Source organism: Vulpes vulpes, chromosome 5 (assembly GCF_048418805.1).
Source record: "Vulpes vulpes isolate BD-2025 chromosome 5, VulVul3, whole genome shotgun sequence".
Classification (NCBI taxonomy): Eukaryota; Metazoa; Chordata; class Mammalia; order Carnivora; family Canidae; genus Vulpes; species Vulpes vulpes.
Genome location: NC_132784.1, coordinates 23,586,824 through 23,610,058, shown reverse-complemented (window position 1 = coordinate 23,610,058; position 23,235 = coordinate 23,586,824). Strand labels below are relative to the sequence as shown.

At 35.1% G+C, this 23,235-nt stretch overlaps 1 protein-coding gene across 1 annotated transcript in view; it reads left to right on the top strand.

The window, feature by feature from the left end:
- The window catches only part of LRP1B (LDL receptor related protein 1B), a 1,812,620-nt gene that overhangs the window by 850,435 nt on the left and 938,950 nt on the right, over positions 1 to 23,235 (top strand). Inside the window, exon 6 of the mRNA XM_072757648.1 lies at positions 16,511 to 16,768. Within this exon, the coding sequence (XP_072613749.1) occupies positions 16,511 to 16,768 (258 nt within the window). The remainder of the gene's footprint in view (positions 1 to 16,510; positions 16,769 to 23,235) is intronic.

Here is a 23,235-nt window from a genome sequence, read left to right as displayed (position 1 = left end):
TGAGGCCAGGATGTACATATGTATGTAACTCCTCTATTACTTTGTTTGGGAAAAGTAGAAGTATATAGCTATTAAAATCCTCAGGGAAATAATAAAGCTGAGAAAAAGAGAATATTTTGTCCTTTCTAATAAGAAAAAAAAAATCGGAGTGCCTTCAAGGCATCCTCTGCATCAATAGCAATCAACAAGGAAATAACCACAGTTAGGGAATACCTCTCAGGCACTCCTCCCCCTAGAGTCCATACTAGTCCTTGACTTTGAGGACTGATATCCTGCCTATTCTCCTGAGTCAAGCCTTTTAGAGTTATTTTAGTCCTGAGAAAAGAAAATTCATTGTACTGGTTGCATCTTTTGAATGTGTGTGACCATTTCTTCTTAGCACGAGGACTCACAGAGCCTCCATCTGAGCTTTCCCTGACAGATAACACTTGCCAAATTATTAGATAAATTATATCTTAATAATCTTTAGAAGTTTAGAACAACATACCATCAAATTTCAAACAATATACCTAGGAAAGTAGCTCGAAGTTTGGTATAAAATCACTATTGAGTACTTAGAACTAATTTGTCTTTTTAAAAGCAAAGCAGAAAATCGGTGTCTTAACTCTAGGTCATATGTTTATATCCTTTGGCAACCCTGTCAGAAAACAGTGAAATACTGTTTTATAAGGGCTTTTTCCTTCCCTGACTCCAGATAATGAATTTTCATATATCTACCTACTTTCTCCTTATTCTAACATTATGATTTTTATTTCATATTTACTTGAGAAAATAGAAGTAACCAAAAGAGTACTTTCTCACTGTGAACTTTATTAAACCTACCAGTCTTTCTGAATCTAGAACTAAATGTTCCATCTTTGTCTCACTTGAATGGAAAAATACACTGCACTCTCATCTAAGGCCAATCCTTTTAATTGTGCATCAATTCCATCTTCTCTCGTCTATTCAAGAATTAGACTTGTGTAATTGCCTGATCTATTCCTTGAATCATTAGTATTTTGACTTCTGATGGATGATTTCCATAAGTCTACAAGCTTGTTGTCTTCACAAACAAAAACAACAAAAGACAAAACAACTTTCCTTAAACTGATAGTCCTCTTCAGCTACCCTTCCATTTTTCATTTCCCTGCATAGAGAAACTCACAAACTCACAGAAAGGATTTTCTACTTTCTCTACTTCCTCTCCTTCTGTTTTGAACCCACTTTACTTGGTCTTACATTCTTATGAGTCACTTACACCTCTACTGTCAGAGTTACCAGTGACGACCTGTTGCCTAATTATTCAGTCATCAATTCTTAGCACACAATTGATCCTTGTCTCCTCCAAGAATACTTTCTTTTTTAGAGTAGTACATTTTAGAGTTTTCCTTAGCTGACTAGGATTTTTTTTCTGTTTATTTTGCTGCATTATCCTCATTATTTTTGACGTGACCTCCTTCAGTTCTTTGGACAGCTCTTCCTTTATTGATTTCCTAAGTACTCTCATACTGTATCACAGCTTTAAAAATAGAGCCTCTTCCATGGTTTTATAAAGTATCTAGAGACTGAGGCTCGTAAATTTTCATCATTAGCCCTGACTTCTCTGTTGAACACCAAACTCATTTGAATGTTAAAATCCAATTCAATATCTCATCTGAAAATTTAACAGGAATATCAAACATTTTGTGTCCCAAAGTCTTGATTCTCTCCTCAGACAGTAGTATATGTCACCCTCCACCCAGTTGTTCAAGCCAAAAGATTGGAGTCATCCTTGACTCCATTATTTCTCTCAAACTGTTTCAAACTTTTAAGAGCATTCTGAATTGGACTACTCTCTTTAAGAAGCAGCCTTCATCCCAATTACTATCAATGCTTTATCTTTCTACATAGAATTTATTAGTGCAAACAATATTAAATAGTATTTGTTTGCTTGTTGTCTGCTTTGTTCACTAAAATGTAGGCTCTCTGGAAACAGGGATTTTATAGTTTCAATAACTGCTACATCCCTAGCATCTAGAGCAGTACCTGGCAGAGGCTAGCCATGTTCAGAGAGATATTTGTTAAATGAATAAACATGCAAATAACTAAAACAGTCTTTTCATTTTGGGGGACAAATAAAATGTGGCTTTTTTAAATAGACTCATTCTTTAAAACAAGAACTATTTATGAATAGGAGTTATTTAAATGCAATTTTAAAATGATCCAATATATATTATGTTTTCAAGTCAATGATTAACAATTTATAACTTAGAAGGACATGTGTAGATTGAGAAAAAAAAAAAAAAAAAACGTGTTTCTAGGGACGCCTGGGTAGCTCAGCAGTTGAACCTCTGCCTTTGGCCCAGGGCGTGTTCCTGGAGCCCTGGGATCGAGTCCCACATCAGGCTCCGTCCATGGAGCCTGCTTCTCTCTCTGCCTATGTCTCTGCCTCTGTCTCTCTCTCTGTGTCTCATGAATAAATAAATAAATAAGTCTTTAAAAAAGTGTTTCTATAGCTAAAGTAGTTCTTATTTCCTATAATTAGAAAGATGATGAAGAGATTTGAAAGTAGCCACCTCTCAGTAACTTATGTTAATTGACATCCCTGGACCATCTGCTACTTCTAATATTAATGTAATGACCTAAAATTTGAATAAATTATCCTTTGAGCATTTGAAATTTACTAATATAACCCTTTAGTTATCAATTAAATGTCTTTCACTTCCCTGATTGAAAATCACTGTGTTATTTATTTCATTTTACTTATTGAAACTAGAATACACTATCATTCTTAAGTGCAAAAATTCAGTGAAACACCTTTAGAAACATTAGAGACTCCCTGTTGAAGCATTTTTCCATGTGTCATTCATTTCTTGAATGCTGAACATATGCCAAGTAAAGCCTTCCAGATAATAGGAGAAATACTTCCTTGCTCTGATAGACTAGTTCTTTAAGAAACAAAGAAATTGTGAGAGCTGGTCATTTGCAAAATGAAATGCTTTTTTGTGTACATGGTGCAATATTATTGATTTTAATTGTTTTGTAAAATTATCCTTATTCCTCAGAAACAGAATATCTCATTGCTTTTCAATCACCACCTTTCAAATCAAAATATACTCTAAATGAAGATACTTGCATTTCAGTAATAAAGTGTAAATAACAAAAAGTTAAAACTGTTTAGAAGTCTATCGTTAATGCAGGTGGATAAGTAGTTTACCTGATGAGTTTTTATAATGCCAAAATTAATATTACAAAACACGACACTATGCTAATAATATGCCAACACTAAATTCATCATCATCTCTTAGAACTGACTCTACTTTCTTTCCTGTTTCTTTTAAATAACACTTATTTTCCTCATCACCCAACTCTAAAATTTCTGCATAATCTGGACTCCTTGTCTATAAAATTTAGAACTTCTACTTCATTACATGAATCCATCTCTACTGAGGAAGTCAAAACCACCTATTTTAGGTTTTTATTACCTATTTTCAAAGAAATTAAAATAGCATTTCTATATCAGTAATCCAGATATCCAATGTCAATATCCCACAATTGTTTTTTTAAATTTGCATTGCTTTTTCGCAATTAAAAATAAGATTAAATAACAGTGTATATTCATACAATGGATAACCTAATATGCCCTGAGTATTATCTGGGGCTTACATTTCTTCTGATGATGTCAGTTTCCAATAGGAATGTTGGCACACATGGCCATTCTTTCTTTTTGCACTGCATCAATCTAAACAGGAACAAAGCTACCTTTTCCTTTCCCCTAACTCCTTTCCAACGTCACTCCAGAGTGCTACCACCAATGCAATATGTATACAAGATTTTTACATATTTATTACCTTATTGTTGGATAGAATTATACTATAACACTTAAAAAAATATTTTATTTATTTATTTATTTATTTGAGAGAGAGACAGACAGACAGACAGAAAGAGCATACTAGTGGGGGTGGGGCAGAAGGAGAAGCAGACTCCCCACTGAGCAGGGAGCCCAACTGGGGCTTGACACCAGAACTCTGTGATCATGACCTGAGCTGGAGGCAGATGCTTCGCTAACTGAGCCACCCAGGCACCCCAGAATTATACTATATACTACTTTAAAAGTAAAAGTGAAAACAATGTAAAAAGTTCAGTGGGAAACCCACCCATTATATTCTACTCACCCATATAGTATTCTAAGAATCATTTCCAGCTTTGATCTTAAAGCAGAGTTTTGATCACATTATACTTTCTAAAATGTACACTGGTTTCTCATTACAACCCAAATTAAAAATAAGTTTATCACCTTGATGTTCAATGAACTGTTTATACAGTCTTTCCTCAAAATACTTTCTCATCTACTGTAAACTCTGAGTTTGAATCCAGTTCTTTTCACTAAGCGGCAATGAGATCTTAAGCAAGTTGCTTAAATTCTATGTAACTTCATTTTCTTATCTATAAAATGTGGTTAATATTAGCACCTGATTAATAGATATGTTGTGAATAAACTAATAAATACAAAGCATGCATTATAGTATCTGACTCCTAAGATATACTCAAAAGGGGCTAGCTTTGTTACTGTCATTATGAAGTATTTCACCATTCATATATACTGTACCCTCCAGAAAACTGGAAACTGAGATCACTACTTCCCAACATATTCTAGTTTTTCCAATATCTATGCTTTCATCAAAACCACTTGTTTCACCTGCATTTGCATCCCTACATTTCAATATCCGTTTCTCCATTAAGGCAAAGCTGAGATCAAATGCCATTACCATTAAGGGATTTTTGACACTATTAAACAGATAATTCTTATTCTATTTGTGTTGCTGTAACAAAATATCACAGTCTGGGTGGCTTATGAACAATTAGTTCTCAGAGTTCCAGTGTCTAGGAGTCTGAGATCAGGATGCCAGGATGGTCTGGTGAGGACTACTGCGTCAAAGACCTACGGTATTCTTACACGGTGAAAGGGGCTAAGCATCTCTGTGGAGACTCTTTTAAAAGGTATTAATCCCATTCATGAAGCCTCCACCTTCATGACTTAAGTCTCTCTCAAAGGCCTCCCCCTTTAATACCATCACTTTTGGTGGTTAGGATTTCAACATATGAATTTGGGGGGACATGAACATTCAGACCATAACAAATATAGCTAACCATTCTTTGAAACACAATCCACTATCTATCTTTTATAAAAGGTGTCAAACTTGACTTAAAAAATATAGACCTTTGTATATACATCTTAATCTTTCTGCTAGATTATATTTTTCTTGAAGGCGTATGTTTTACTGATCTCCTTCAGATTCTAGTTGGGTACCTTAGACCTATAAATACTAAATAATAAAATAAACATACAATAAATAAAGCATTTTCATACAACTAATAGTTTAGCATAAATACATTGTGACAGTAAAAGTAGTGCTAAGATAAATTATAGCAGAGTTATAGCAATATGCATTTTTTTACTTAGCTCAATACTTATTTTTTTAAAAGATTTTATTTATTTATTCATGAGGGATACAGAGAGAGAGGCAGAGACATGGCAGAGGAAGAAGCAGCCTCCCCACAGGGAACCCAATGTGGGACCCGATCCTGGATTCCAGGATCCCTCCCTGAGCTGAAGGCAGATGCTCAACTGCTGAGCAGTTTTTGTTTTTGTTTTTTTTTTTACATTTTTTTATACATTGTCTTACTCTGACTCTTCATTTTATATATTTTACATGTGAGACATTATTTAACTCTTATCCAGTTGAACCTGAGACTCTTTTTGTCTTTTGTTTTTTCATCTTAGACTCAACACTGAACTTCATTAAGTGGAGATAAATGATCTTTGACTCAACACTGAACTTCATTCAGTGGAGATAGATGTTCAGAATTATGGGGAAATTAGAACACAATGTAACTAATTAATGAACATGTATACATATATATATATATATTCATGTATATACATTTGTTCTAACAAATATTTATTAGGCTTATATTTATTTGTAAATACCTGAATCCAAAATTCTAATCACGTAAAAAGAAAATAGCTGAACTAATATTCTTAGAATTGAATGGAAGAAAAAGTTTAAAGGAAATCTTAAAAATAAGTTTTATTCACTCTGACAACACTCATTTAGCATCAGCCATCTGTCAAAATCATATTGTTTAAAGTATATACATATACATTTAGTATATTCTTGACTATGAGAGGATAAGGATATATTTGCAAGGATGTGGTTATAGTGGCTTAGAATTTAAATAGTCATTTTTATGAATCTAGTTAGATGAGCTTCTTTCTACTTCCAAGTTTCTCTTTTTAATTCACAGTTTCCTAATCAGTCTTCAAAAATTGTAGTACTGATTAATATAACATATATGATAGGAAAAATATTTTCAGATCATACAGAGCATAAATACACATCTTCCTAACTGTTAGGGGGAGAAAATACCTATTTTTAATGCTGTTGACATATGGTGAATGGTGAAGAAGATGAGGACAATTTTCCTCCCCCAGCATGACTCGATTGACAGCCTGTTGGGGAGGTTTACTCAAGCTGAGTCTTCATTCCCTAAGTTAGAATATTCATTGAATGCTTTCTTATGCTTTGAACTCTTCTATATGGAAAGTTAGAATTTATTACTTCTAAGTGTTGATATAGATATTCCTTTGACTAAAGTCATATAATGTACTTTCCGACTATTCCTTTGGGAAGACTGTCCACTGACTTTAAACATGACATTTTTAAAGAACATCATGTTTATTCTGGTCAGATTTTTATCCTCATTACCCAAGCTAATGGTACTCTTTCACTGACATGTAGAAACTCAAGGTAATGATGCACACTGGAAATCAGACATAGTTGAGGTTGAGGCAAATTATCTATGCAGGCTTTCATGAAGTAGAACAAAAACAACAACAACAAAAAAGGTTTATATCCTTAGCCTGATTATTTTGTGGATTCTTGTGTTTCTCAGGCTTCTTCCTACCCCCATAAGTAGGCCTTATGTTATTTGTGTATTATCACAGTTAATAATTATCTTAGACTCATAAGTATTATTTCAGTGAAGCACATTATAACTAACAAGTATCTTTCTTCCAGTATGTCCTGTGAATTTTGTGTCATTATCAAATCAGACTATATCCAATTATGAAGCATCTGACTTTACTTTTCTGTTTATCAGAAGGTATAAAGTCAGTAGTTCTAATGTTTTGTATTAGAAGAGTCAACGGATTCACTCAAAAAGCAACTACAAAAATCAAATAGATTGATCAGTTATGTCAAGTAAGCATTGTCTCTGTTGACCATTAATTCATTTTCATCTCATTTTCTAAGGGGAATCAGTGTTCCTTCATATTCTAGCCTCATTCCAAAGAATGCTTATTACATAACTACATTTACTGACTAGTAACCAGTTACAAAATTATTGTCTACATCTGGACTTCTCATAAAGCTTGAAAGCAAAGAAGCTTTCAGTAGTGGTTCACTTTTTATGTGAGTCAATTTCACTAAAGATAGTTTCAATTGTCAAATGAAGACAGTAAGCACCAACAGACTGGCAGTATATCTTTGTTAACCTGATAACACAGCCATCTAAGATCCCTTCATAACCTGAGAAATCTATGATCCAGCAGGTTTCAGAAGTGCTAAGATCAACTCGAAAACAACAGAGCTAGGAGTGTTGAAAAGGGACCAGATCTGGACTTCCAAATTAGGGAAAGGCGAAGGCAAGCATTACATAATTCAAGATGGCTTGAAGAAGTTAAGAGAGAAGCCAACTAGTTATCCAAGCTATGATGTGGTCCCTTGACAAGGTTATGTCAAGCAGAGATAATTCACAATTTTACAAATTCTTCTTAGAGAACTCTTTATCGTGGAAATGATCTCAGAGTTTTTGAGACTTCCTTTTGTTGAGCTAATTAATTTTATAATCTCATTGAGAATTTTTGTTGTTTGTTTGTTTTGATGTTTTTATTCAGTCAAAAACTTCTAGTGTCTTTCTGAAGGTAGAGAATTTTATGCCTCAATTGGGTTCATTTCTTAGGAGATAAAAATCCAAATAATGTTCTGAGTAAAACACAAGGAACCTGATTTGTAGGGCTTGCAATTCTCACAAAGTAAAGGGGTTAGAGAAGTCTTCACCAGAAAGTTTACATTAAAATAATACCCGAAAGGAGGCAAGTATGTCAGGCATTCTGATATATGGGAGTGATTACTCTAGGAGCAAGGAAGAGCCCCTGAGATGGAAGCTTATTTGGCTTGTTGTTCAAGAAACAGTAAGAAGGGCAGGGTGTCTGGAGGGAGATGACAAGGGTGAGAGTAGTAAGAAGATAAAGGAAATGAGGTCAAACAGGTAATGAATATAGATTATAGAGGGCTTTAGCGGCCATTATAAAGGCTTTGATTTTTACTCTGATTGGAATGGGAGCCTTTTGAGGAAATGGGCAAAAGATTGACTTGATTGACACTAGCATTTTGCAGGTATATCTCTGCCTATTGTGTTGAGATAAAGAGGAGGAGGACACTGATGAAAGCAGAGAAACCAGTTAGAAGGCTCTTGGAATGATCTAGTTGACAGATGATGGCAGTTTGGAGCCAGTTGGTAGTAATAATCCCTGACAAGAGGCGGGATTACTGATATGTTCGGCATCAGAATCAAGAGTACTTACTGATACTTTGTATGTAGCACAGAAAAAAAGAGGAATCAAAGATTTCCAAATTTTTCTTATATCCTAATTAGCAAAACATCTACTCTGATTATGACTGTATAGCTAACCTCTTTCAATATTAATTTTACCTGAAATTTTACTGTTACCTTTAAATCTTAACAAGTATTGAAATTCATCAAAAACTCACTAATCCTAACACAAGCAAAGATGAATTATTCTAAAAGTGATATTGAGCAAATTTCTTTACCTCTACAGTCTTACTTTCCTGAATGTAGAGAAGAAACATGGAAAGAAATGGCTCAGTAATCATAATCTAGGCATTAAGGGAATGTGAGTAGGTCAAGGAGTCAGTATGGCTGAAGTTACAGGTGTTGTTTGTATGGACCCATGGGCTTTGCATGTTCCATTCCAGAAAATCCACTTCTGTTTCATACATCCACTTCAAAAAAGCATGCCTTGTTCACAAGGGAAGACTATAAAACTGTATGGAGAGGTCAGTCCAGAACCATCCTCATTGTTGAAACAAACAAACAAACTTCCCCCCATAAAAACAAACAAAACAAACAAACAAAAACAAACTCACCAACTTACTTTATCAACAATGAAACTTACTTTATCAACTAAATAGCATTTACACAACACATTGCAACTAAGAATACAAAATAGCATTTACACAACACATTGCAACTAAGAATACAAATGTTCAGTAGACTATGTTTTCTTTAGAGAAGTGAACTGAAATATATATAGTTAATGAAGCATATATAGGAATTATTTTTTAGGGCTTCTCTGTATTAACTTTATTATTTTTTAATTATTTTCTTTGTTTTTAAAATTTAAATTAAATTTGCCAACATATAGTATAACCCTAGGGCTCATCCCATCACCTGCCCTCCTTAGTGCCTATTACCCAGTTACCTCATCCCCTTGCCTACCTCCCCTTCCACAGCCCTTTGTTTCCCAGAGTTAGGAGTCTCTCATGGTTTGTCTTCCTCTCTAAGTTTTCCCCACTCAGTTTCCCTCCTTTGCCTTTTAATCCCTTTTACTATTTTTTATATTCCATATATGAGTGAAACCATATGATGATTGTCCTCAGATTGACTTACTTCATTCAGCATAATACCCTCTAGTTCTATCCATATTGAAGCAAATAGTGGGTATTCATCCTTTCTGATGGCTGAGTAATATTTCATTGTATACATAGACCATATCTTCTTTATCCATTCATCTGTCGAAGGACATTGTGGCTCCTTCCACAGTTTGGCTGCTGTGGACATTGCTGTTATGAACATTGCGATCAAGTGTCCCAGCATTTCACTATATCAGTATCTTTGGGGTAAATACCCAGTAGTCCAATTGCTGGGTTGTAGGGCAGGTCTATTTTCAACTCTTTGAGGAACTTCCACACAGTTTTCCAGAGTGGCTACACCAGTTTGCAATCCCACCAATAGTGCAAGAGGGTTCCCCTTTCTCCACATCCTCTCCAACATTTGTGGTTTCCTGTCTTGTTAATTTTCACCATTCTCACTGGTGTGAGGTGGTATCTCATTGTGGTTTGAATTTACATTTCCCTGATGGCCAGTGATGTGGAGCATTTTTTCATGCGCTTGTTGGCCATGTTTATGTCTTCTTTGGAGAAATGTCTGTTCATGTCTTCTGCCATTTCATAGCTCGATTGTTTGTTTCTTAGGTGTTGATTTTGATAAGTTCTTTATAGATCTTGGATACTAACCCTTTATCTGATATGTCATTTGAAAATATCTTCTCCCATTCTGTCGGTTGCCTTTCGGTTTTGTTGATTGTTTCCATTGCTCTGCAGAATCTATCTATGAAAAACGCTTGGGACTTAATGAAGTCCTAATAGTTAACTTTTGCTTTTGTTTCCCTTGCCTTCATATATGTGTCTTGCAAGAAGTTGCGGTGGCCAAGTTCAAAAATGTTGTTGCCTGTGTTCTCCTCTAGTATTTTGATGGATTCTTGTCTCACATTTAGATCTTTCAACCATTTTGAGTTTAACTTTGTGTATAGTTAAGAGATTGGTCCAGTTTCATTTATCTGTATGTAGCTGTCCAATTTTCCTAACACCATTTATTGAAGAGACTGTCCTTTTTCCAGTGGATATTCTTTCCTGCCTTGTTGAGGATGAGTTGACCATAGAGTTCAGAGTCCATTTCTGGGTTCTCTATCCTGTTCCATTGATCTGTGTGTCTGTTTTTGTATCAGTACTATGTGGTCTTGATGATCACAGCTTTGTAGTACAGCTTGAAATTAGCCATTGTGATGCTACTAGCATTGGTTTTCTTTTTCAATATTCCTCTGGCTATTTGAGGTCTTTTCTTATTCCACACAAATCTTAAGATTATTTGTTCCAACTCTGTGAAGAAAGTCCATGGTATTTTGATAGGGATTGCACTGAATGTGTAAATTGCCCTGGGTAGCATAGACATTTTCACAATATGTATTCTTCCAATCCATGAACATGAAATGTTTTCCCATCTCTTTATGTCTTTCTTAATTTCTTTCATATGTTTTCTGTAATTTTTAGAATATAGATCTTTTACCTCTTTGGTTAGGTTTATTCTTAGGTATCATATGGTTTTGGGTGCAACTGTAAATGGGATGGGATTGATTCCTCAATTTCTCTTCCTTCAATCTCTTTGTTAGTGTACAGAAATGCCACTGATTTTGTATCCTGCCATATTGCTGAATTACTGTATGAGTTCTAGCAATCTTGGAGTGGAGTCTTATGGGTTTTCTACATAAAATATCACATCATCTGCAAAGATGGAGAGTTTGACTTCTTTACAAATTTAAATGCCTTTTATTTCTTTTTGTTGCCTGATTCCTGAGGGTAGGACTTCTAGTACTATGTTGAATAGCAGTGGTGAGACTGGACATCCCTGTCGTATTCCTGATCTTAGGGGAAAGGCTCTCAGTTTTTCCCGATTAAGAATGATATTTGCTGTGGGCTTTTCACAAATGGCTTTTATGATTTTGAAGAATGTTCCTTCTATCCCTACACTTTGAAGAGTTTTAATCAGGAATGGGTGCTGTATTTTGTCAAATGCCTTCTCTGCATGTATTGAGAGGATCATATGGTTCTTGTTATTTTCTTGTTGATGTGATCTATCACGTTGGTTGTTTTACCAGTGTTGAACAAACATTGCATCCCAGGGATAAATCCCACTTGGTCAAGATGAATTATCCTCTTAATGTACTGTTAGATCCTAAAACAGTATCTTGTTGAGAATTTTTGCATCCATGTTCATCAGGGATATTGGTCTCTAATTCTCCTTTTTGGTGGGATCTTTGTCTGGTTTTGGGATCAAGGTAATGCTGGTCTCATGGAAGAAGTTTGGAAGTATTCTCTCCCTTTAATCCTTTGAAACAGTTTTAGTAGAATAGGTATTTCTTCTTGAAATGTTTGATAGAATTCCCCTGGGAAGCCATCTGGCCCTGGACTTTTGTGTCTTGGGAGGTTTTTGATGACTGCTTCAGTTTCTTCACTGGCTGTTGACCTGTTCAGGTTTTATGTTTTTCCCTGTTCCACACTTGGTAATTTGTGAGTTTCCAGAAATGCATCCATTTCTTCTAGATTGCCTACTTTGTTGGCAAATAGTTGCTCATAACACGTTTTTAAAATCTTTTGTATTTCCTTGACATTGGTTGTGATCTCTCCTCTTTCATTCATGGCTTTATTAATTTGAGTCTTTTTTCTTTTTAATGAGACTGGCAAGGCGTTTATCTATCTTATTAATTCTTTCAAAGGAGCAGCTCCTATTTTTGTTGATGTGTTCTGCAGTTCTTCTGGTCTCTATTTCATTGATTTCTGCTCTAATTTTCATTATCTCTCTTCTTCTGCTTGGTGTAGGCTTTATTTGCTGTTCTTTCTCCAATTTCTTTAGGTACAAGGTTAGCTTGTGTATTTGAGTTTTTTCCAATTTTTTAAGGGAGGATTGAGATCTATTTCCCTCTTAGGACTGTTTTAGCTGTATCCCAAAGATTTTGAACGGTTACATTCTCATTTTCATTAATTTCCATGACTCTTTAATTATTCTCTAATTTCCTGGTGACCCATTCATCTTTTAGTAGGATGCTCTTTGACCTCCATGTTTGAGTTTCTTCCAAATCTTCTTATGATTGAGTTCCAGTTTCAAAGCATTGTGGTCTAAATATGCAGGGGACAATACCACTCTTTTGGTATCCTAATCATGTAAACTTGAGAAGACTGGGTATCCAGTTGCATTAGAGAGGAATGTTCTGTTATATATCTGTGAAGTCTGTTTGATCCAGTGTATCATTCAAAGCCCTTGTTTCTTTAGTGATGCTCTGCTTAGAATATCTGTCTTTTGCTGAGAGTTCTGTGTTGAAGTCACCTACTATTAATGTATTATTAGGTAGGTATCTCTTTACTTTCGTTATTAATTGATATATTTGGCTGCTCCCACATTAGAGGCATAAATATTCATAATTATTAGGTCTTCTTGTTGGATAGACCCTTTAGGTATGATATATTGTCCCTCTTTGTCTCTTATTATGATCTTTGGTATCTAATTTATCTGATATGAGGATTACCACCCCACCTTTCTTTTGAGGACTATTTGAATGGTAAAATGGTTCTCCACGCCTTCATTTTCAGTCTGGAGGTATCCTTTGGTCTAAAATGAGTCTCTTGTAGACATCATATATATATAGGTCTTGCTTTTTTATCCAGTCTGATATCCTGTGTCTTTTGATGGGATCATTTAGTCCATTTATATCAGAGTAACTATTGAAAGATATGAATTTAGTGTCTTCGTGATACCTATACAGTCCATCTTTTTGTGGATTGTTTCTTTGGGCTTCCTCTTTCTTTTGCAGGGTCCCCCTTAATAATTCTTGCAAAGCCAGTTTGGTGGTCACATATTCTTTCAGTTTCTGTCTGTCCTGGAAGCTCTTTATCTCTCCTTCCATTCTGAATAATAGCCTTGTTGTATAAAATATTCTTGTTTGCAATTTTTCTCATTTAGTATCCTGAATACATCCTGCCAGCCCTTTCTGGCCTTCCAGGTCTCTGTGGAGAGGTTTGCTACTAATCTGATATTTCTCCCCTTGTAAGTTACGAATCTCTTGTCTCAAGCTGCTTTAAGAATTATCTCTTTATCTTTGTAATTTGCAAGTTTCACTATTAAATGTTGAGGTGTTGAACGTTTTTTGTTAATATGAGGGAGGGACTCTTTGTCTTTTCCATCTGAATGCCTGTTCCCTTCCCCAGATCCCTTTTCTCAGCTATGATTTGTTCAAATATACTTTGTGGCTATATATATATATATATATATATATATATATAGTCATATATGGTCATATATATATATATATGGTCATATATGGTCATATATATATATATGGTCATATATATATATATATTCTGGAACCCCAATAAGATGAATATTATTCCTTCTCAAGCTATCATTTATTTCCCTAAGCCTTTCCTTGTGGGTTCTTGTTTTTCTCTTTTTTTCCCCCTCAGCTTCCTTCCTTTTCATCAACTTGTCTTCCATGTCACTCACTCTCTCTTCCATCTTGTTAATCTTAGCAGTTAGAGCATCTAGTTTAGACTGTATCTCAGTTAAAGTATTTTTAATTTTGGCCTGATTAGAAATTAATTCAGCAGTAAGAGAATCCCTAGAGTCCTTTATGCTTTTTTCCAGAGCCACCCATACTTTTATAATTGTATTTCTGAATTGTATCTTTGATGTTGTGTTTAAATACACATCCAGCAATTCTGTTGCAGAGAGTATTACTTCTGGTTTTTTTTTTTTTTTCTTTTGTGAATTATTCCTTCTAGTCATTCTGTCCAGTGCAGAGTGGCTGTATGAGCAAACAGTCAAGAATATCAACCATGACCTATGTAAAATAGACCCTAGGTAATTCTGAAGATTTCAGAGACTAGAAAATAAAAAAAAAAAAAAGAAGAACAGAAGAAAATAAAAGGACCACTAAAGTGAAAAACAAATTTTAAAACAAATTAAAAATAAAACAAAACAAAAACAACAAAACGAGTGGGTGGTGAGAAAGTGCTGGTGGAGACAGAATATAGTGTCCCCAAGGGGACGTAGAGAGTTATCCTCTTGGTTCTCAGTGTATTTTGATCTGTGTGTTAGCAGATGCTCAGTCCCAAATTTATAAAAACCAGAAAAACTTATATAGAGACCCAACATCGGCCAAAATAAAAAAAAGAAAGAAAGAAAGAAAGAAACAAGATAAAAGAGGGGAGCAGAATGGTAAGAACAAGATTATAGTCTCACAGAATGAACCAACAAGGTGTTACACCTGGTTCTGGGTGTATTATGGTCCATGTGTTAGAAGGTACTAACTTCCACCATTATAAAACACAACAAGACAGAAAATTAAAAAAAAACAAAAAACAAAAAACCATTACTTGTACATCTACCAAAATTAAACTGAATACGTTGAAGGGAATCCAAAAATGAAAATTATAACTAAGACATGTAACTGTAGAAATAGGAAAGTCAAAAAGGAAAAAGCTTCAAAAAATGAAGAGTTTGTAAATATTATAGTTAAAGCAGGAAAAGAGAAAAAATATTGGAAATTTTTAACCTGAAATATAAACAAATTGTAATGAAAAAAACCCTTGAGTTCTATATACTATTTTCCCTCAGTCCTGGAGCTTTCCAGTGCTGCTTGGTCAGTGAACTTGGTCTTCCCTTATTCCTCCAGCAGTTCTTCTGCAATCGGGGTCTGTTGTACTGATTCTTGGGTGTCTGTGCCGGGGCAGAGCTGTCCCTTCTCTTATTGGGTTCTGGGCTCATATGAGCTGTTTATTCTTTGCAGCCTTTGTTCTAGAGGTTCTGCCTCTTCCAGGTGAAAGGCAAAAAGAAGGAAAAAAAATTAAAAATGGCGATGGGCATATCTTCAGCTCTGGAGCCAATTGCTTCCCATTAGTACCGAAACACAGTCTTCCAGTCCACAATGGCCTAGATGTTCCTGTGGGCAGGCACAGGTGCACTGATCTGCATAAATTGAAGGTCACCCATTGACGGGAGAATCTCACTGTCCTGTGCCCTCCCAGGTCTGCCTCTCCTGAAGGGCATGGTGGATAGCCAGGCTTGTCTGCTTCAGTGCCCTTGGATCATCATCCCTGTGCAGATGGACCTGTGCTCCTGAGATCTGCCTCCGCCAAAGAGAATGGAGGACAGCTACCTCCATCCATTGCCAGGTTCTAGGGTCAAGGGAGCTCCAGCGCCTGCCAGGATAACCAGCCAGCTTCTCCAAATGCCCCAGAGGGTTGCAGCATTCCAGCCCTTTACCACAATCTGACTGAGATTTGCGATGAGCCTTTTCCTGGGTGCCCCTATTCTTATTGTGTCTCCAGGAATATTGAGGCTTCACTGCCCCTCCTGGGATTTTGCCCTATTTCCCTGGTGAGCACTTTTCAGTCAGGAAGACTCAGCTTTGGATTTTTAAAGTTCCTACTTGGCCAGGGCTCAGCTTTTGTGCCAAAGCTTGCCTCAGCTTGGCTTTGCTTCTGGGCCCAGTTTGCTGGGCTTGCCATGGCTCCTCTCCCCACCTCTTTTTTTTGCCTTCCTACCACATCAGAAGTTATCACTTTTCTCTCTTTAGCATTCCAGCTGTGCTCTCTTTACATCTCAGGTTGAATTTGTAGGTGTTCAGAATGTTTTGAAAGTTCTCTAGGTAAATTTGTGGAACCAGATGAATTGAGGACCCCTACTATTCCATCATTTTGCCTCCTCTCTTATAGGAATTATTAGTAAATACTTTTGCCAGCAATTTTATTAGAGATACGTTAAAATATAGAAATAAGTTTTTAGTAAGTAATACAATAGTGTGAAAAAAAAATTGCCTCTTATTGAACTCATGTCTCTTTCTCCTTTATTCCAGAACCTACAGATAGGTTGCCTATGCTTTTAATTGCAAATTCTGAAACAATTGAAGTTTTCTATCTTAATGGAAGTAAAATGGCAACCCTGAGCTCAGTCAATGGAAATGAAATTCATACTCTGGATTTTATTTATAATGAAGACATGATTTGTTGGATTGAATCAAGAGAATCTTCAAATCAGCTCAAATGTATCCAGATAACAAAAACAGGAAGACTAATAGATGAGTGGACAATCAATATTCTTCAATCCTTCCACAGTGAGTATTTCAACTCATATTATATATCAACTCATATTATATGTCGCCCTTTAAGGATTTCATTTATAGATCAGTTAACAGGATTCTTAGATTTTTCTAACATAGTATTTGGCATGAGAAACCTATATATGCAAATATGAATGTACTTATATAAATGTATCCACTCCCTGTTTTGAATATACAGACACATACACACATGGTTTCACTGTTTATGTAAGTAGTAAGTTACAGAGTTAATTTTAATTCTTCTTTAATGCTTATTACAGTGTCACCTAAATGAGAATTATAATTTGCCACTGAGTGATAGTTCACAATGTGATAGTGAAGGTGGAAGTTTTAAAAAGTAAGAAACAGAGTTGATAATTATAAGCTCATCAACTGTAGTGTTTGTTAAAATGCCTTAAAAACTATTAGATTTATGCTAATTGGTAACAACTACCTGTGTTTGTTGACTTTTTTCTTAGCGGATCAGAATTTTAATGTATCTTCCAAAAGAATGATTTGTGATTTTGATTTATTTTTATTTCTTATGCCAGAAATTTACAAAATAACAACTGTACTTCCTGCATATTACTGTAAATTTAAATCACATTGTTACACAGATACACATATTAGTTCTTTCTTTTAAGGGGGTGCTCGCTCTCTCAATGTCTCTTTCTCTCTCTCTCTCTCTCTGTCCTGACCTCCACCCCTTTAACATAGGAGTATAAATTTTATCTGTACTTGCCTGGGGAATCTGTATGCATGAGAATTTCAAGATGTGTCCATTTATTTTATGATTTACAGAATAAAAATTATTCTTGCCAATGCTGCTAACATAAAAATTGGTAGAAAAGTAAAGAAAAATGTGCAGTCAAGTTAAGAAGCAAAAAAAAAGTGCTGTGATAGAATAAATGTATTTTTCAGATGTAGAACGTTTGACAGTTTGGATTCAATACTTATATTTCATTAATATTTTTGGCATACAATTAAAATTATTGACTATTAATTTTATTAAACATCAAAATAATATCATGTAATATGTAATAAGTATGATTATATTAAATGAATCAGTAGCAAAAATTATAAAAATGGAATATAAAGGTATGATTGTATATAGTTGAATGAACATAAATCAATGTTTAGCAAATCAAATCCAGTGATTTAAAAATCCCCTTAACATAAATAAAACAATTGCAAAAGCTATTTATTGTGACACTGAACCAAAATACCTAGTGAAAGTGGTAGACATTGGCTATTTTCAAGGATTCTTTGGAAAATGATAATTCCTAATAAATAGTAAATAATAAGTGGTGCCGGCACAACTAGTGCCACTGTGTGATTTGAGTATCTCAGTCATTGGCTGAGCCAGCTGTTGGAAACTGTTCAAACAAAAGGTTCAGTCCCTACCATATTAATGATTACTTCAACTAATTCAAATGTATTTGTCTGTAGCAAGAGGAATGAATATTAGCAGTCAAATAGCTAAGATATTCACTAAGTTGCCAGGTAAAATTATTTTCCAGGTTTATTTAAGCAACTTTTCTACATTTAATATGCTCTATTAGTAGAAATAATTTCTTCTGTAATATGTATTTTGAAAACAACTTTTTTTTTTTATTTTAGTAAATCTGGGCATGGTCAAGCAATTACACATTAAAATATGTGTAGAATATAATTTGTAACTTAGATTGCATTTGAGTTAAAAGACATTTCTTGGCAAATCTAGAAAACTAAAGATATTTTTGTTAAGTAATTCACTGAAATCCTAAATAGGACATTCATTTTGAACCATAAATAATAAATGCAATGGAAATCTTTTAATTAGAATAAATATATTTTGACAAAGGCACATTTAAGCTGTGCAATTTCAGTCACTGTAGAAAAGTGATTAAATGTGTGGAAGTAATTTAATGATGGGAGTGGGGCAGAGGTGTGAGCAGGGCTAGGTTCCTCTGTCATTGCTTGCAAACCATGCATTTCATCAACTTGTCAGAGAATAGCTGCCATTGGATATGGTGGGCCCTTCATTCACCATGACAGTTTTTGAGTTGATAATGAAGTTGGAATATTCCTTGCATGTATAATTACATAAAATCTCTCTTGTACTATATAAACAAAAATAATGAACTGCTGGGAGTATGCCTGAATACCTGTCACTATCCACTCTTCTGTAGATGCTTTTCTCTGAATTTACCTTGAGGGAAGAATTCTTTTTTTTTTTTAATTTTTTTTATTTATTTATGATAGTCACAGAGAGAGAGAGAGAGGCAGAGACACAGGCGGAGGGAGAAGCAGGCTCCATGCACCAGGAGCCTGATGTGGGATTCGATCCCGGGTCTCCAGGATCGCGCCCTGGGCCAAAGGCAGGCGCCAAACCGCTGCGCCACCCAGGGATCCCAAGAATTCTTTTTGAAAACAAAAATTATTATTTTTTAAATTGACAATGAGGAGAAAAGGAATCATTACAGGTCAAACTGACTTGCATTTAAAATCTGCATGATGATTTACTTAAACAGCTTAGTGCAATAATTTGTGTTTAAAATTTGTATTTTCTATCTCACCTTGTATACATACCACATTTCTGTATGCACTTCCTGTTTTGTAATAGAAAAAATTTAGCTACAGGACTCATATATTAGACAATATTGAATGGCTAAAACGAAGGCGGAGATGTGACAACTAAATCTTTTTTTTTTTTCTTCTACGTTAGAAAGACAAACACTGGTGCTTTCAAAGAACCTCCCAAATCTACCATAAATAATATCTCTGAGTTATTGAACGTACTAAGTGACTATATGCATTAGGAAAATCTAACTATGCCTCTTATGCTGAGGGAGAAATTGGGACAGTGAGAAACTGGGTAACAGCACACAATGAGTACTGGCTACAGGCGTGAATTGGGTCCGACTTTATTAGTCCTTGCTAAACACCCCACTGCTCCAGTGGGTCTTGACTTTTTTTTTTTTTTTAGCGAGCCAAAACTAATTATGTACACTAACGTTAGGAACCATGGCTCAAAAAGACAGTCTCTAAATGAAAGAGAGGTATAAGAATCTTGGAAGGAAAGTAGACAAGGTAAGATGTGGAAAGCTATTTCATTTGAAAAGGCCCACCAGTTGATCCTGATGTATTCACTTACAAAGGCCTACCTTGAACATTGAGAATCACTCCTAAGCAACAATGTGAGAGTATGAAGAGTGATAATAATATACTCAATAAATTATATTAACCAGTGCACATTGGGGAAAATGCTAGAAATTATATTTCTTATTTAAAGATATCTGGTATTTATTATCTAGTGTTTTAGCTTGAAAGTTGTAGACTTTGGAGAAAATTTTGGAAGTGTTTTGTAAGCAAAATTGGTTCTCCAACAAAGTATCCACACAAAGCACATCTGCAGCAACTCAGTATTTCCTCTGATTTTTCTTGGAAAGTGCTGTCTGTACTAGGGACACAGATACCCCAAATAAACAAGAATTATGGGATTCAAATAGCCATGTCTAGCTATTTCCTCAGGAGAAAGCACACAGAGATGATTGAAATAGGAAGAATAGGAAGTTAATCCCTTCTTAACCAGATGATTCAGGACCAGATTTTTCTCTCCTAGATAGATAGTAGATACTTCTATTCCATTTTATGTATGATCCTTCAATATTTTGCAATATTTGTGTATGACTTTTAGGATTCTAATATGGACTTGAACAGCTTGTCCTGATCCATTCATGAACTCAGCTCTAGTCCAGCAGAATATTCCTGGACAAAAATAAAAGAATTTCATATTCTTTCTAAACTTTGCTTCTGAATTACCCTCATTTACTGGCTTTTATCTTCCTCTCTCTCTCTCTTTTCTTTTTGGCCTGTTTCATTGTCAGTCTTAGTTCATTTTCCATTTGAACCTCTGCCTAAATACTTTAAATGAAACCCTTGATTGGATAATTTGGGGATTTTAACACTTTATTTGTCCTTTATAAATTTTACTCCTTTCTCTTGAGTTAGCAACTCTCTAATAATCATGTTGGATAACACTGACCGAACGTTTATTTTATAGGTTAAGAAATTCTACCTATAGGGGAGGAGTTAAGATGGTAGAGGAGTAAGAGGACCCTCAGCTTGTCTGAGCCTTGAAAACAGCTAGATAGTTATCAAGTTATTCTGAACACCCAAGAAATCAGAGAACAAATGAAAGAACAAAACTATCAAGTCTATAAGTAGAAGTATAAAAATGGCCACCTTTTGGAAGGTAGGAGGTATGGAAGTTCACTTGGGGGAGACATAGCTGTGGTTGTGGTGGTGCAGTTGGAGCTTGCTTAGGGAGGCTACCCCAAAGTAATAGAAGTGGGGGAGCACACAGTATGAACTTTTAAGTTCACTACCATGGGGGATGTGCCTGGATTAAAGGTGCTCAGGTGGCAAAAAAGGGCAGGATCCCAGAAGTTACAGAGTGGTCTGAGGATCCCCTGGGTTGCAGGAAGAACAAGTGCTATGCTGTTGCCAGGCATAGATGCTGAGAAGCCAGCAGAGAGCAGTGGGTCTTGGTGTTGGCTTTCTGCTATAAACTGCAAACCACCATGAGTGACTACTGATGCGACTGGCTGGCAATTGTGGGGAGACCCTCCCCTGAAGAATAGTGTGGGTTTACACCCTGTGTTCCTAAAATTTGGAGTTTTGCAACTCGGTCCACACCTGAGATTAAAAAGGCTCCAAGAGGAGCAGTGTGAACATAGAGTTCTGATGGAAATCGAAGATACACACCGATTGATTGCTTTTCTGTGGGGGCTCACTGAATAATAGGTAATATGAACTTTCAGGTCTGAGGCTAGAGAGCAGGGTACAGCCATTTTCATCACTCATCAGTGCTAAAATCCTTCAGGGAGCAAGAATGCGCCATCTCATGGAAGCTGGAGCTTTGTACATGTCGCATCCCCCTGGGCTGTGGAGAAGCATTTCTTCTTAAACAAGTCAGCCTGAGAGTCAATGCAGTACCCTCCCTCCCCCCGCAAACAAACAACTAGCTCACACCAAGGTTATTGATGATAGAGGGCTGCAAAGCTTCAGCTCTAGGGAAAACAGGATTGAACTTCCTTTTTTACTTTTATTCTTTATTTCTTTTATTTTTATTACTTTTTCATATATTTATTATATTTTCCAATTCCTTCTTTTAATGTTTATTATTAATTTTTTAAATTTTTATATCTATGCTTTTAATATATATGTTTTATTTTTGTCTACTTAAATTAATTAATTAATTTTATTTTTGGATCTAGAGTTTTAACAAGAAAGCTGAAAAACACCCAGGATCTGGGGGGTTGGGAGGGGGTATCTTTTTGTTTTGTTTTGTTTTTTTCTTTTTGGTTTTCTGATTTTGTGTTTTGTTTTCCTTGTTGTTTTCTTTTTATTTTTCCTTTGTTGTTTTTTTGCTTTGTTTTGTTTCTTATTTCATTTTTGTATGTTTTTGTTTTTGCTTTTCTTGTTCTTCGTTCTCTTTCTTCTTCTCTGGGCAAAATGATAAAATGAAGGAATTCACCCCAAAAGAAAGAACACTAGATAGATCTCACAGACAGGGATTTAATTAATACAGATACAGTTAAGATGTCTGAACCAGGATATGAAACAACAATTATTAGAATACTAGCTGGGCTTGGAGAAAGCATAGAAGACACTATAGAATCCCTTACTATAGAGATAAAAGAACTAAAATCTAGTGAGGTCAAAATTAAAAATGCTATAACCAAGATGCAAACACAAATGAAGTCCATAAAAATGAGGATAGATGAAGCAGACAAACAAATCAGTGATATAGAAGATCAAATTATGGAAAATAATGAAGCCAAAAGGAAGTAAGAAAGAAAGGTAATGGTCCACAAAGGTAGATTTGGAATACTCAGCGACTTAGTAAAACACAATAAACTTCATATCATAGGAGTCCCAGAAGATGAAGAGAGAGATAAATGGGCAGAAAATTTATTTGAAAAAACTATAGCTGAAAACTTCCCTAATCTGGAAAGATCATGGACATCAAAATCGAAGAAGCACGGAGAACTCCCATTAAGTTCAATAACAACCAGCCTTCACCAAGGCATATCATAGTCAAATTCACAAAATACATAGACAAGGAAAAAGTCCTAAATATTTAATTGTGCATTCAAATATATAAATCAATTTATAACAAACATTTTTAAAAATTGAAGAAATTCTACATATATACTTCATTACCATCATAAAAATGCAATCTGCATACTGTTTGTAATTGTCAGTTTATAGATGAGAAAAAGAAATTAACAAAATAAATATTATTTGAGGTTAATAAGAAATCTTTACCTTTTGGCATCAATAGGTACTAAGCAATGATCTTTCTTGATTATGAAATGTGCACTTTTGCCTTAACCCAAACTAGGAATTTCATAGCCTTTACTGCTTCACAAGCATCCTCCATTAGGATATGGCTGGATAAGAATGACCAGGTTGTGTCTCTATTGAAATATAAG